This window comes from Anser anser (genome assembly GCF_964211835.1).
Source record: "Anser anser genome assembly, chromosome: 1".
Classification (NCBI taxonomy): Eukaryota; Metazoa; Chordata; class Aves; order Anseriformes; family Anatidae; genus Anser; species Anser anser.
In genome coordinates, this window is record NC_139720.1 from 24654000 (window position 1) to 24668377 (window position 14378).

Sequence of the window (14378 nt, forward strand, 5' to 3'; positions counted from 1 at the left end):
GTAGTTTGCTGCCTTATTCAGCACATCCTTTGGTTGCTAAGAAATGTATTAACAACAAAGTGAACTTGGTAACAGCAAGCTACTTAACACCCGCTATGAAAGAACTCCAGAAGAGGTAGGTGTGAGAGTATCTCTCTGGTATTGCTTCCTTCTTCGGTGCATATTTGGTGTGAACATTTTGTAGTGTTTTACATGTGCAAAGCTTATCTTTAATTAGTGTTTTCTGCATTCTGCCTCTTTCCCTTTCTTTAAACGAGGACTAGGTACTTTTCCCCAAAGTTGCACACAGAGACTGTAGCAGAACAGAGTGAAGAGTGCATGCCGCAACGTGCTCAGGCTACTGCTCTGGCAACTGTTCTGCATGCCCCATCTTATTTCACGTTAATGTGCCTTGCCTTCCCCCCTCAAACTTGTTTAGATGTTTGAAGGAGAAGCTGGGCTGTCCTGTTCTACCAGTGGCAGAAAGCTTAATTGTCATCCTTCATCTTCCCCTTATGAAAACTCTTGGCTTATTGTATATTAGTCTCAAACTGGTTACAGTTCTAACTACTCTTTCTGTTGTCTACTTATTTTATATAATTTAAAGTTGGTTTTGGCCTGTGGCTTCATTTAGGTGATTCTCTGAGTTGCAGTACTAGAACCTCTGGAGTCAATTCAAGTGAGTGAGATGGGAATCTGACATTCAGTGTCTCTGAAAATGATAAAATGGAGAAAGCTAGGCGGGTAAAGAACCAGGGATGCAGGAATGAGAGAGGTTCATGAACTTCTCCTCCCCATATTGCTGTGATATCAAGAGGTCATACTACTTTTGCCAAAACAAACTCTAAAACAAAAAACAAACCCCCAAAACAGAAGAAATCCCCTTCTCATTTGTCAAAACAAAAAGCATTTTTTATTAATAAACTTGTATTTTAAAATAAATCACCCTCATTTGTGGTGATGTGAGCTGCTTTGGAAGCTTAGGCAATTATTTTTATTAAAAAAAAAATATTGCTTACAACTTGAGAAAGAAGACCTTTCAATCTCTTTTCCTCTGAAGGATCCGTTATGGGCTATTATGACCAACCTGATTTTGTCTTCTACATTACTGCCTGTCTGCATCAAAGCACTGTTCAGGAGAACGTAGGATACAGAGTAGCTTATAAAAATTTATTTTTTCACCAGCCCATAGGTGTTGCATCAAAGTAAGAGAAATCAAGGCTACAATGACTTTTAGGACAATTGTACCCTTGGGGTTTTAACATCTGCTTTTGTTTTTTCCACACAAGTTGCAGACAGAATGCAGAAGTTACTGTGTTGGGGAAAGTTTGCTGGGCCTCCCTTGGACAGATTTCATGAACAAAAGGCCTGTAATAGTGAATATTCTGACGCTTCTTCATTTCTGCTGTTTTTAGTGTAGAAGCTGCTGGTATTACAGTTATCAGTGAAGTGGGCTTGGATCCTGGTCTTGACCATATGTTGGCAATGGAATGTATCGACAAGGCAAAAGAAGTTGGTGCCACGGTAAGGTTGTCAGGCTGTGCGTGGTTCTGCCAGGATTTTATTAGTAAAGCCATTCCTTTAACACCAGCTAGCTTTTGGGCATGTCACAGATGTGTGATTGGTTCTGGGCACCTTATTTTTTTCTGATGCTGGGAATTTGGTGCCAACTAAACCAGTTGGTGAGAAGTCTATTACCTAAAATGGGTTTGCTCCAGTGTATGTTTTGGTTTCCTCTCCTTTACAGACAGTGCCTGCATTGTGGCAGATTGATGCAGTTGTTCAGTGAAGTTCTTCTGTTTTCCTCACTGGAGGTCTTCTGATGTGGCCTGTTTGGGCGTAATGTCATCAGGAAGTTTAAGAATTAACAGGGATTCTGCGGGGTAGCTCTGTATTGTTTCCATCTTGTATCTGTCATCTGTTCATTGTTTCTTTCCTGTGGACAAATCTGACAGGTTATATCCTACACTTCCTTCTGTGGTGGCCTACCAGCTCCAGAGCACTCTGACAATCCTCTGAGATACAAGTTCAGTTGGAGCCCACAAGGAGTCTTGCTGAATACAGTTCAGTCTGCTACATATTTAAAAAATGGAGAGGTGAAGTAATCCTAGTATTTCCGTTTAAAGACCAAGAAGGTGATGTTGGGCCAAGGAGGGAACTGGGCTTCGTGCTGTTTGCTTTTAAGCCTAAGTATCATGGTACCTTTGAGTATATCATGGTGCCTGACTGCTGGCAGCTTTTAATTCTTACTATGTGGAATCTGAAGGCAAAGGAGAAATGTGCTAATGACTAAGGCACTAACTTGAGGTTAATGTTCTGGGTTCAGCTTCCGTCAGCTTGCATGTATTCCTTTTGCTGCTTAATTGCCCTGTGTCTGGCTCTTTGAAACAAAAATGAATGTGCTTGCTTTTCTTTCTTGTCACGTTTGCAAACCAAACAGCTTCATTCTGTACTTGCACAGTGCTTAGCAGAATTCCTGAATTCTTTTTTCTTTTGGTGCAGTGTGTAATACTAACTAGCTTTTGTGGAAGTGAACAGAGCTTTCTAACAAGGTTTATATGTAAGCTCCGGTCTGCTGTTTGTGCAGAAGACAGTGGAGTAAATCTAACCCAGCAAATGTCATTACATCTGTTTTATGGAAGGATTGTAACTGATTTCTGCAAAGCTATTGCAAGCTATTGTCACATTTCTGCTTTCCACTCCTGATTGTTTGATCAGTCCCACTTGCTCAGAGTAGTTACTGAGCAGGGACTCATCAACTGTCAAGGAGACTGTCTTCTGTAACCACCCTAAAGTTTGGCTAATTACCTAAACCTTTCGATCTGCAGAAGTGAGAAATCTTTCGAGATGCTTTGTCATGACATTTTCGTGCTCTAGTGTTCTTACTGCAGTAAGAAAAAATAGAAATTCAGGACTTGTACATTGGATCTTTACTTAAAAAGCAGCAACACTTAGTTGTAAGTTTCAGATGAAAGAGTCTCTTGGGGAATGCGAAAATGTTTCTTCTTTAATTCTGACCTGGTTCACCTGTTTCTAGGAAAAATTAGATCATGCATGTGAATGATTCATTATGAGAGCACTTATTGCTAAATTGTGCAATTTTTCCTCCTTGCCACTAAATCCGTAGCCGCCTTTGACTATTGTGTAGGATTCTTCCACACAAGTGTCTTGCTTCACAAACACAATAAGATCTTAGGGCATTGCTGTGGAGTTGGTTGCTTTAGTCTTGGTGCTAGAAGGAAGCCTTGCCCCTTTGGTCAGAAACCACAAAATGAATTTGTATTGGTGCGGTACGGCATCAGCTGCTTGCAGGAAGCAGAGTTCAAGGCTTTATTTGGTAGTGATAATAGAATTAGTCAACCTTATTTTTGTTTTCCTTCAAGGTTGCATTCTCTCTGGGCTTTGAAACCCCAAGTGAAGATACACATGGGAAGCAATTTTTTATCAGCATATTACCTTTTTTTTTTTTAAGATTAAAAACAAAAAAAAGTAAAAAACAAAACCAAAACAAACAAAAATCCACAACCATCCTTCTCTTTACATTTACCTTCTCCTTTTTCCAAAAAAGAGAAGGAAAAAAATAGATCAAGAAACAAGGAACCTATGGGAAGAATCTCACTTCATAGTGGTGTAGTTCGAGGGGTTGCTCCAAAATTACGTTAGTGTAAGTGAAATGGGAATCTGCAACCTTAATATAGATGCCAAAGGAATTAAAATTACTAGGGTGTGTTAGAAGGATGTGGATTGTCTGCGTCCTTTGATTAGTAATGGCTGACATAGTGCATGCTCCTTGATCACGGGATATGCTTAAATGGCTTGTGCAACTGCTTTATTTAGATTGAGCCTTTGCAGCGGAAGCACTAAACATAATGTTCCTACTTTGAGCACACTTGATCTTTTCTGTTCTAAAGTAAATCAAATTACTACACCAAAATAATATTGCTGTTCTTTCGCGGAATTCAGGTTATCAATATTCCTGCTGGAGGAGCGTTGCTTGATTCTGTTACTTCAATGGATTTTTTCCCAGGATTAAATTTGGAAGGTTTTCCTAACAGAGACAGTACAAAATATGCTGAGCCGTATGGTATTCAGACAGCTCACACTTTGTTAAGAGGCACCTTAAGATACAAAGTAAGTTTTTATTGTTCTGCTGTTGTTCTTATTTGCCTCAAGAGATTGAATGTTGTCATTTCAACAAAGCTCTGTATTTTATGGATGTCTGTCTTCTGAGTTATGGTTTTTGTCAAGGTTTAAATTGTTTTGTACGTGCATGAGAAATGGCTTATCTTTTTCCCTCTTAATACCTCTGTTGCAATACAACAGGACTTTTTCTTTATTTCTGGGAGGGAGGGAGGCTTGCTTAGCAAAAGAAGACTGAAGGCCAATGTCGGGATATAAGGGCTACAAATTGCAATAGCTCTCTTTTTGTCAGTCTAGATACGATCTCTTGTTCAGAAGCTAGAAATATGCAGAAGGCATCTATCTCATCATGAAGTCTTAATATGACAGTATCTGCCCTTCCATTTGGTGCCTGGTAAAAATTTCTTCTTTTGTATAATTGTTGGCACAAAGGAAAAAAGATGTCAGTGTGTCATAAAAGAGTTGTTATCAGCTGTGCTGCAAGAAAGATGTTTCTGTGGTTAGTGCTCTTTTCTTCATCACCAAAGGAGGTCAGTTGCCTTGGGTTGGGGTGATATTGGTAGGGATGTGTAGAAGAGCACGGCATAGCCCTAGTTGTGCAGTACATCTGTGCTGAGATGCAGCGCTGAGCAGGGCAGAAGTTAACGCTGGCCCTTCGCACACTGCTCTGTCACGGAGCAGAAAGCGATCCAGTCAGTGCAGAGGCTGACATCTCCTCGCAGCGCCTCTTAGAGATTAAGTTCAGATGGCTAGTGGAGTCAATTTAAAAAGAGGTGTCACAGAGGGATCTGACTGCAAGGCCATCTGAGCTAATAACCTTGTGCTGGTGGAGGTGGCTCCTAATTAAAATTAGCCCTCTCCAAGGGTGCTTTATTTCCACCATTCTGTTTTTTTTTTGTTTTTTTAAGTGTTTCTAGTCACTGGTACTTAAGTGTTTTCAGGTATCCAGCAGCTGTGTGGGAGTTGTCCTTGTTACTGTTAATGGGAAACAAACAAAAATGAGCAGAAACCAGTTGAGACTTATTTTATCGTGCAGCCTATTGTCTTTTGCAGTTCCTTTTAAATGCCATTCCACTCCACTCATTGTCTCTCTACCATTCCTGAAGAAATATGTAAACACACAGGGTTCTTACCTTAAAAATTAGTTTCTTTGATGTCAGTACAATTATACAAGGTACAGCTGTGGTGAGCTGAGTTCAGTCATAGACGTCTCTGCTTTCTGTAGTTTATTTAGGGGCCAGCTGGCTGATACTGCCCTGTCTGTAATGATGTGCTGGCCAGCTTCGCCCTTCAATCTCATCAACCAATTCTACTTGCCAGAAATAATGATGGTAGAGCAATAATAAATCACTAAAGATGATACTGGAAAATTAGGGGAAGAGGAGGAGAGGTACTGAAGGTTCTGAGGTACCAATCTGTTATTTTAACCCCATCGGCATCATGTTATTGTGGTTGCTTTCCCATGGGCATAATGCTTAACACTAGCAATGTTGTTTCCACCACAACATTTGAATCAAAGTAATATTCACCTCAGTTTCAAGCGATTACTATTTTTAACCATGTCATTCTTTTATTGCAGGGATACTCTAAAACTATGGGAGGCTTTGTGAAATTAGGATTAATTAACCCAGATCCTTATCCTTTGCTAAACTCAGCCACACCACGTCTAACCTGGGTGAGTCACTCCAGTTCTTCTGCGTTCTTTTCTCTCTTTTATTAACATTTTTCTTATTTCTAGGATTGGATACCCATAGCAATGGGAATCTCGTATTGCATCCTGGTCTTCTCTGCTTTTTCTTTTTAGTCACCAGAAAGATTTTCTTTGGCAGGAACACAGTGCAGTTCTGGAACAGGTTACTCAGGGAGGCTCTGGAGTCTCTGGTCCTGGAGGCTTTCTGGACTCAGCTAGACGTGGCATGCTACGGCTGATATGAGTGCTAGCAGAAGTCCTGCTTCAAGCAGGGCGTTGGGCTAGGTGACTGTCAGAAGTAGTCCCCTCCAGTGTTTCTTTGAATTTTCTTAAATTTTCTGCTAGTAGGAATCCAGCCCTCAGTGCTAAGTTTGCAGTGTCTATGTTGGTATTGGCCTGTGGTCTTTAGTCTAAAAATATTTTTGAGCATCAAAGAAGTAAGAAGTTAGAACTCCGTATAGGCTTATTTTTTTTTTTCTTTTTTTGTTGTCTTCTGTTATCTTGCTTTTCTGTCTGTCTGACTGATTTCTGACTTCACTTTAACTCATGAGTTTTGCAAAATCTTTGCTGTTTCTTAAGTTTCTTTCTCAGACATTTACAACTGACTTTATAAGGGGTCACCTGGGGATATATATAGGTCAAGGAAAAATCTGTCACTTTAATGAAATATCAGATGTAGGGATTAGACAAGGAATAAGATAGGTAGTGGAAAGCAGCTGAGTGGTGGGATACAAACCGTTTTAGGAAAAAACAACCCCTATTTTCATTTGCTGTGATTAAAAAAACCCTCAAACTATCTCACTTTCCCTATTTGTACAATCTGTCTTTTCAGATGTCCTGAGTATTAACTGAGCTTAGGGTCTGGAAAGCTGGACTGGAAAGCAGTGGGAACAGATATCAGGCCTTCAGGAACTTTTTGTTTTGTTTTAATACAGAAACAACTCATGTGTAAACTGGTTGGAATTCAGCCTCCTGTTGAATACTCTGTTCTCAAAGAAGCTGTATTTAACAAACTGGAAAGAGACAAAAGTCAGCTTGAGGCTGTGGAATGGTATGATGTTTCAGTGCCTTAATTATTTTTATTTTTTAAGTAAAAAGTTCTACCAATTTTGGTCCATGTTGAGACTGTTAAATTGATATGCTGAGCAACCTGGAAATTACAAAACTGAGACTAAGCTGTTGATATGCAGTGGCATCAGTCTGTTTTACTTCTGGCAGGCTAGGATTACTGGGAGATGAACCTGTTCCAGCAGCAGATTCCATTGTGGGGGCTCTTGCAAAGCACATGGAGATGAATCTGCCTTTTGGTATGTGAGAAATCTTCTTTGTGGTTATGACTGGAACAAGTCAGTATCTCTTACCAGTATTAATTACGTAGTTCTTATTAAGGTTTCTTAATGTCTTGAAAGGAAAAATATAACAGGGAACAAAGAGAATAACTGGGGGAGTAGGGAACATTACATCTTCATATTCTGTCCTCCTTTATAGCCCATATCCGAAGTGTAATTCGCTTCCCTAATGTAAATGATATGTACGCATAGTGCCTTGCTTGTCAGGAAAACTCATCTTGTTATGATTGGGATACAGTTAATTAATGAATAGTTTGTGTGCTTTTCTCTTAGGCACTGGAGAGAGAGATATGATTGTTATGAGAAATGAAATAGGTCTCAGGCATCCTTCTGGTCATTTGGAAGACAAATTTATTGATCTGGTTGTCTATGGTGATAACAAAGGATATTCTGCTATGGCTAAAACAGTAGGATACCCCACAGCTATTGCTGCTAAAATGGTTCTAGATGGTAAGTGACAGATCAGCCTTCAGTGAATGTATTTCAACCTCTATATCTCTCTGCCTATAGGAAGCAATATGTGTAGTGTTCCTGAAGTGTATATGTGTATTATTATTTTTAACTTATCAAACTTCTCGTTTACTTTACAGGAATGTTTAATCTGCATGTTTGGATCTTTCAGTGGCACTTCTTAATTTACTTCTAAATCTATAGAGATGTTTATTCATTTACTCTTAAGTGTTTCACTGGTGTAAAGAAGACCTTTCTGATAAATTCCACTTGTTCCCCTTGGGAGACTATGCCACAGTGAAACAGGCAAAAATATACTTGTGCTGAGCAAGCTAGTAACTTCCACTGCTACTTTCCAGACTGACTAAATTTGATGTTCGTGGCATATTACCTGATCGTGGTGGGTGCTTGTATATAAACAGGCACACTCTGTCTGGTCATCACCATGTAAACATAAAATAGTGTCATTTTTCCCCCTTGCTTGTTTTTAATCTTTAGATCTTTGCTCCCCTCCTGGCTAGCTGAAATGAACAAAACATTTTTTTTTAAAAGTTCATTAGGACTTCAGAAGTTCATCTGAACTTTTCGCCTATCCAGTTTCACAGTTGTAGGAATCAAGTTCAATCTGTGTATGATACTGTGTTTCAAATGTTTTTTCTTTATTTTTGATTCAGTACTGATGCTGTTTTTTCTTTATTTTTGATTCAGTACTGATGCTGTTAGAGAACATAACACCATAACACCAGTCACTAAAATTGCATATATAAGTAAAATTTATGTAATGGCAATTTGATATTTGAACCTGTAGGTTGACTTCAGCTGGCTGGCAGACACCCACCCAGCCACTCTGTTAATCCCCCTTCTCAATAGGGTTGGCTGAGAAAATGCAGTGAAAAAGCTTGTAGGTAGAGATGAACACAGGAAGGTCACCTACCAGTTACCATCACAGGTAAAACATATCGGATTTGGAGAAAATTAGTTTATTTCCAGTTAAAATAGATTTGGATAGTGAGATACAAAGACAAATTAAAACGACACCTTCCCCCCTTTCTCTTTTTTTTCCAGGCTGAACTTCACGTCTCTGTGCCTAACTCCTTTCCCTGGCCCTGAGTGGTGCAGGGGAATGGGTTGCAGCTGGTCCATAACAGTTTGTCCCTGTTGCTTCTACCTCCTCAAACTTTTCCACTGCTCCAGTGTGGGCTGTCCACAGGGTGTACTGGGAGGCTCTGCTGCGGCACCTGGAGCACCTCCCCCTCCTTCTCTGATGTTGGTGCCCACAGTTTTTTCTTGTACTTTGTTCCTCACTTTCCACTGCCATGCAGCATTTTGAACCTTTCTCAAATATGTTTCTCCGAGGTGCCCCATTTTGGGTGCTGGGTCCAGCCGTGCCCCATGTTGGGCCCACTGGAGCCAGCTGGAGCCGGCTGTGTCCGGCATGGGACAGCCCTGGCCGCTCCTCACAGAGGAGCCTGGCAGTCCCACTGCCAGCACCTGGGCACAGACGCACAACTTTAACACATAACGCTGTTTTTTTTTCTCCTTTATTTCAGGTGAAATAGATGTCAAAGGCATGGTTATACCATTGACGAAGAACATTTATGGACCAATACTTGAACGTGTTAGGGCAGAAGGTATTGTATACAGTACTCATAGTGTTATCAGACAGTAACTGGAAGCAATGGATTGAATCCGGTTTTGGCTTTGTTTTCCCACCACAACGTGAAGAATCTCAATTTGGACCAGTTGTAGACAGCATCTGGTATTTCAGACCCAAATGGTGCCTTCCATAAAATCAGTTGCCTGACTTTGATGTAGAAACTGTAGATGCCCAGATGCATGTGTTAGTGTTTTCCTTTCAAAGCTGTTACACCTTCATGCACGTTTCAGCATCAATGAAATCTTTCCTCATATCTTTCCTAAAATCTTTTTTTTTCTTTTTATAAATAGAATTTATCTTCTAAATGTACAGGGTTATTATTGAGTCAAAACTCAGCTGAAAGGAAAATCCACAAGTGGCTTTTTTGAAGGAGAAGTTTGCTTAATGAATTCCCTTTACTAAGTTTGAGTTTATTTTATTTTTTATGTGCTGTAAACAATATAGTAGAGATAGAAGTTATACTCGAATTGTAAGTCTTGTCCTGTTCCCTTTGACAGTATTTGTGAACATTTTCACAATAAAAATATGCAAGAAATAGTTTAAAAGTTCTGCACTACTAGCAAATAAAATCCTGTTAAATCTTGAAGATATTCAGCTGTTTGAACCTAGATCTTAATATTTGTGAAATCCCTCTCTTACAAATGTAAACTTAACTCCCTCTGTCCACCAGATTAATTTTAAAACAATTTACCCTCCATTCCCTTTCCTGTTACAGAGCGGAAGCTGTTTGTGATACGTTGAAATAGCTGTTACGTGCTGCTTTTTGCTGTTAGGAGAGCACATTAGCATTTAGCTCGGCAGCTAGGAAGGGTATTCTTAAATATACCACAGTTAATGTGTTCACAAGCTGCTCTAAATGACACGTTTACTCTTTCCACTTATCCCATGTGCTTCCTCCAGGTTAAGTACTGTTACAAAGGGAATAGTCTGTCTAATATAAGCAGCTTTGAAATGCAGTAGGCTTAGAGGCTTAAATCATTACTTTTTTGAGTTAGCTTCTGTCCTTTTGCTATCATGCTTTTGAATTGTTGCTTTGGGAGTCTATCCATACTACTCAATTCATTGCCACTTCAGACTGATGAAGGTTTGCCAGTGCACTGGCTTATTTGAGGCTAAGTGCTGTGCTGCACAGCCATGCCAGCTCAGCTCTAGCAGCAGTGTAGCTGCACCAGCCCAGAACTGAACTTCAGTCTGAGTTCAGCTTCTCTCTCACTAAACAGCAGCTGCTTCCTTCCAGTTCAGGGCTGTTTGTGTACTTTAGCTCAGGGATTTCTATACCACCTTGCAATGCAAGTATGGGTTAGACTTTTACCAGTTAGGTCTGTGCAAAGCTGCGTGCAGATGCCAGCTGCACTAGTACCTGTGCAGCTGTCTGGAACTCCCCTTCTCTAAAGCTGAATAGTGATTCTGGAAGCTGTCACCTTCAACTTTGCTCACAAATGCACTTTGCTGATAAACGCACAGTCTTTTATCTCCTGAGCGGCATAGTTCTATTACCACAGTCCTGAGGGGCTAGAGTTCCCAGTGTTGCTCTGTCTGGTAGGAAAAATAACCATAAGTATAACTGCAGTTTTAATCTCCAAGACTTGCTACTCAAGATTTGGAATTTCTTTTTGCATATGTGGTGAAATAGCACCAGCAACAAAGAGGAAGGTGAAAGGAGCCAAAGAGGGAAGGAATAATGAAGGACATTATTATAATAATGTTGTTAAAGAGGAGGGCTTTTTACATTGAATCGGTGAATGCCTTTGTGCTGTTGAATTTGGAGTCTGTTACGTTGCCGTGCATTTTCTGAGTATTGGATAAAATCCTGGTTTCACTAAGTTGCTGGACTTAATGTTCTGATCACTGTTGCTGCCTCTGTCCCTCAGGTAGATTAGAGGCCTAAATCTAAGGTTTAAAATTAAATTTGTATCTGCTGGTCTCTTCCATTCCAATGCTGGGTGAGACCAGGATTTCACTTGAGAATTCTCTTTTTCTCTTTTACCCCACAAATACACAACCATGGAGTTATAACTCTGTATGTATACCTTGGTTGTTTTATTTTTTGGCCCAAAAATGCAATATGCAAAGGAAATTGGATTTATTTTTTAATGTCTGTAATGACTTTGGAACATAAAAGGAATGAGCACTACAATGTGTCTTCTTCAAGAAGTACTGTTACTATGTTAGAAAAATTTTGTATCAGAATGTTGTTTCCCAGTGCAATGCTTTTTGTTTTCTGAGTTAGGCTTAAATGTATTGTTCAGCTTTTGTATGAAGATTAGTCTTCTTAGTCCTCTTTGCATACTGTTGGAAAGATAATTGTATCTTACACACAAGATTGCCTGAAAAATAAATCCAGAAACCTATGTGTCATTGTCGTGTCATCTTTACCGTGTGATGAGATGTAAATGAATGGGATTTATTTATTACATAGATAGTGTGTCAACACATGTACTTCCCTATGTACATCAAATACCTTTTTATACTTCTTGCCAGATTCACAAGGAAGGACTCTTCAAGGATTGTTTAAGTATCCAGATTTAACACTACAGCTATTACTGTATCACGACATCTTCAGCTATAGTCTTAAGATACACAAATGGTTTTAGCACATCTTGTAGCTGTCCTTGTGCCTAAGCACTTTAGTGGAAAGCTACAGAACAATAGATGTATAATGTCTTCCTGTGCCCCAGAAAGCAATGAAAGCTTGGTCTCTCACTACCCATCTCAGCTTGAGGGCATTGCTTTCCAAATAAGCAGCTGAATACGTGGTTTGGTTTCTGTTCTCAGTGTCTGGGCTCTTAAGCTGTTTGTTCACATCAGGCTCCAAAGAACAGATTGTTTCTCACTGCGCCTCTCTGTTTTTCACTTTGGAATTTGTTTTAGTGCCAGCTCTCTATAACAGATAAGATCCCGCTTTCTGAGACAGGTGCATGAGACAGGTTACGCACAGCCTCTCTCTTCTTTGCCTTGGTGTTTGACTCTCAGCCTCAGATATTCCTATAGACCGCTGGGGCACAAACATATGCCTGCCAGACAAATGACATAAACCTATAGTGGAACAGCTGTTGAAGGAGGGAAAAAATCTGGGGTAAATGGGTTGTGTCAAGGCTGGAGAAATAATAATAGGAAGGAGAGAAAAAAATTTAGCTTTGAGTGTCCAGAAGAATTTATGAAAGCAAATCAGACCATCTCAAATGCCCTGTGACCAGTCACAGGGTCACAGGATCTGACTTCCCTGATACAGAGGAATGACCTCAGTAAGGCAGAAAGGCCTTTTTTTTTTTTGTCTTAAAAAGAAAATAATGTGGCAAAATGTCCTGAGAGAGGGCATTGTCTTCCTTCTTGTGCATTTGAAAGTGTTTAATACACACCAAAGCATAAACCTACGAAACAGAAATGGATGGTCAGACCTTAGCCTTGCTCCAGGGAAGCAGACAAACTAAGCCTGTAGGCTTTTCCTTGTGCCATCTGCTCCATTTTTCCATTTGTTCTTCCATCTCTCATTCTTAATGCTAAGTACACTTTTCTAGTCTGGACATCAGTTGGCCTTCCCTTTCCTTTGTTTTAGAAACCCAAAGAAACTGGTTATGTCCTACCCAAGTCTCTAGCGGGCTGAGTGTTTGGGTGGCAGCAGCCAAGTAGAAGTGGAAGTGGAGGTGCTCAGACCAAGGCTGGTGGGAGGGAAATGGTGCTGGGCTGGATTGCACCCACATTTGGAGCAGCAATGCTAGAAGACATTCTAGATACTTCATCTTCTTCCCCACTACAGCATATAAAATTGATGTGGTAATTCCTGGCACGTCACCAATGATCTATTGTCTCATACACTAGAGAAAAGGAAACTCAGCCTCTGTGCAGCAAAAGCATTAAGTGCCCAGGCTGAAGCACTCTGTGCTCTCCAAAATGCCAGCTTGCAACTGGATGGCTGTTGGGACAGCTCTAGCAAAGTCTTCCCATGGCCTGAGGATCTAGCATGGACCATGGCCACTGGTGGTGGCACCTGTAACTCACTGGCTTTTGCCTTGATGGATCTTTAGGGCAGGATGGGGCACTCTGTTTGGAAGGTCACCCAGGCTGAGCATCCTGTGTTGACACAAGTACACAGCATCAAACCTCAAGTTCTGGCACCAGCACCAGGGAACTGGGACATCTCAGACATCCTGTACTATCTGGGTCTCTGTTTCTGTTTTAACCTCAACATGGCACCAAAACTCCTTCCCAGCCCTACTTCACTTATGCTTCAGAAGCACTAGAAAGAGAAATGAGTTTAAACTTGTTAAACTCATCTTGGTATAAGCATTTACCAAAGAAAGTTTCAACTCATCTGATACTTTATGCGTTGTACTAGGGTGTCACAATGAACAGACAAAGCATTGTTATAAAACTGGTAGCTGGCTTAGTCAACTGGTTTTCAAAGTCCTTACCAAGGTCTTTAACTAATGTGCTATTCTACTGGTAGCCGTGAGTTCTACTAATCACTTGTTGTCGACTTTTATAAAGCTTTTCTGTAGGTGTTAAATCACAGCACTATGATCAGGAAAAGTTGGTGATGATAGCAAACTAGTGGGTTTTTTTGTTTGTTTGTTTGTTTGTTTTTACTCTTTACTTACAGTTTCCTAAGCATACATGATGGTTGTAACTTTGTTTAAAAAATCTTAAATGGACATGTTTATTAATATCCTGCTTCTTGCAGGACATACATAACATCTTTTCCACTCTTGACCCAGTTTGTAAAGGCAGGCTATACGTCTTCTGAGTCTGTAGCTTGGATTACAAGAAAAAAATAATTAGAATATGGCCTTTGTCTGAGATAGGAACTGACACGCATTTATTAAAATCTGTAATCCATCACAGTTGAAGATTATAGAAGATTTTTTTTTATGATTCTTATTTTTTTTCTAGATCAGAACCAATATGTATGAGTAAAGAGATTATCCTAAGCACTTATGTTTTAAGTAACCAGTCAGCATGCTAAGATGATGAATGTGATTACAAACATCTCTGGAAGAAACCTTGAACAACAGCTGATTCCTTGGATTATCATTTTAAAATGTCTGCAAAACAGTTTAGGTTGAAAGGAACAGTTATATCAAGATGGGATTTTAGAAAGGAGGATTCCTTTTTT

The 14378-nt window shown here is 40.0% G+C and overlaps 1 protein-coding gene across 4 annotated transcripts in view; it reads left to right on the forward strand.

The window, feature by feature from the left end:
• AASS (aminoadipate-semialdehyde synthase) overlaps nucleotides 1-11616 on the forward strand; it is a 29696-nt gene extending 18080 nt beyond the window's left edge. For 3 of the 4 annotated variants that reach the window (XM_083831905.1, XM_083831906.1, XM_083831908.1), the window contains 9 exons: nucleotides 5-115; nucleotides 1395-1503; nucleotides 1935-2075; nucleotides 3943-4110; nucleotides 5699-5794; nucleotides 6745-6860; nucleotides 7028-7116; nucleotides 7432-7608; nucleotides 9159-11616. In XM_083831905.1, the coding sequence (XP_083688031.1) occupies nucleotides 5-115; nucleotides 1395-1503; nucleotides 1935-2075; nucleotides 3943-4110; nucleotides 5699-5794; nucleotides 6745-6860; nucleotides 7028-7116; nucleotides 7432-7608; nucleotides 9159-9277 (1126 nt within the window). In that variant the 3' untranslated portion in view covers nucleotides 9278-11616. The remainder of the gene's footprint in view (nucleotides 1-4; nucleotides 116-1394; nucleotides 1504-1934; nucleotides 2076-3942; nucleotides 4111-5698; nucleotides 5795-6744; nucleotides 6861-7027; nucleotides 7117-7431; nucleotides 7609-9158) is intronic. The other variant, XM_083831907.1, reaches the window with a different exon arrangement.
• Nucleotides 11617-14378: the final 2762 nt, after the last annotated feature.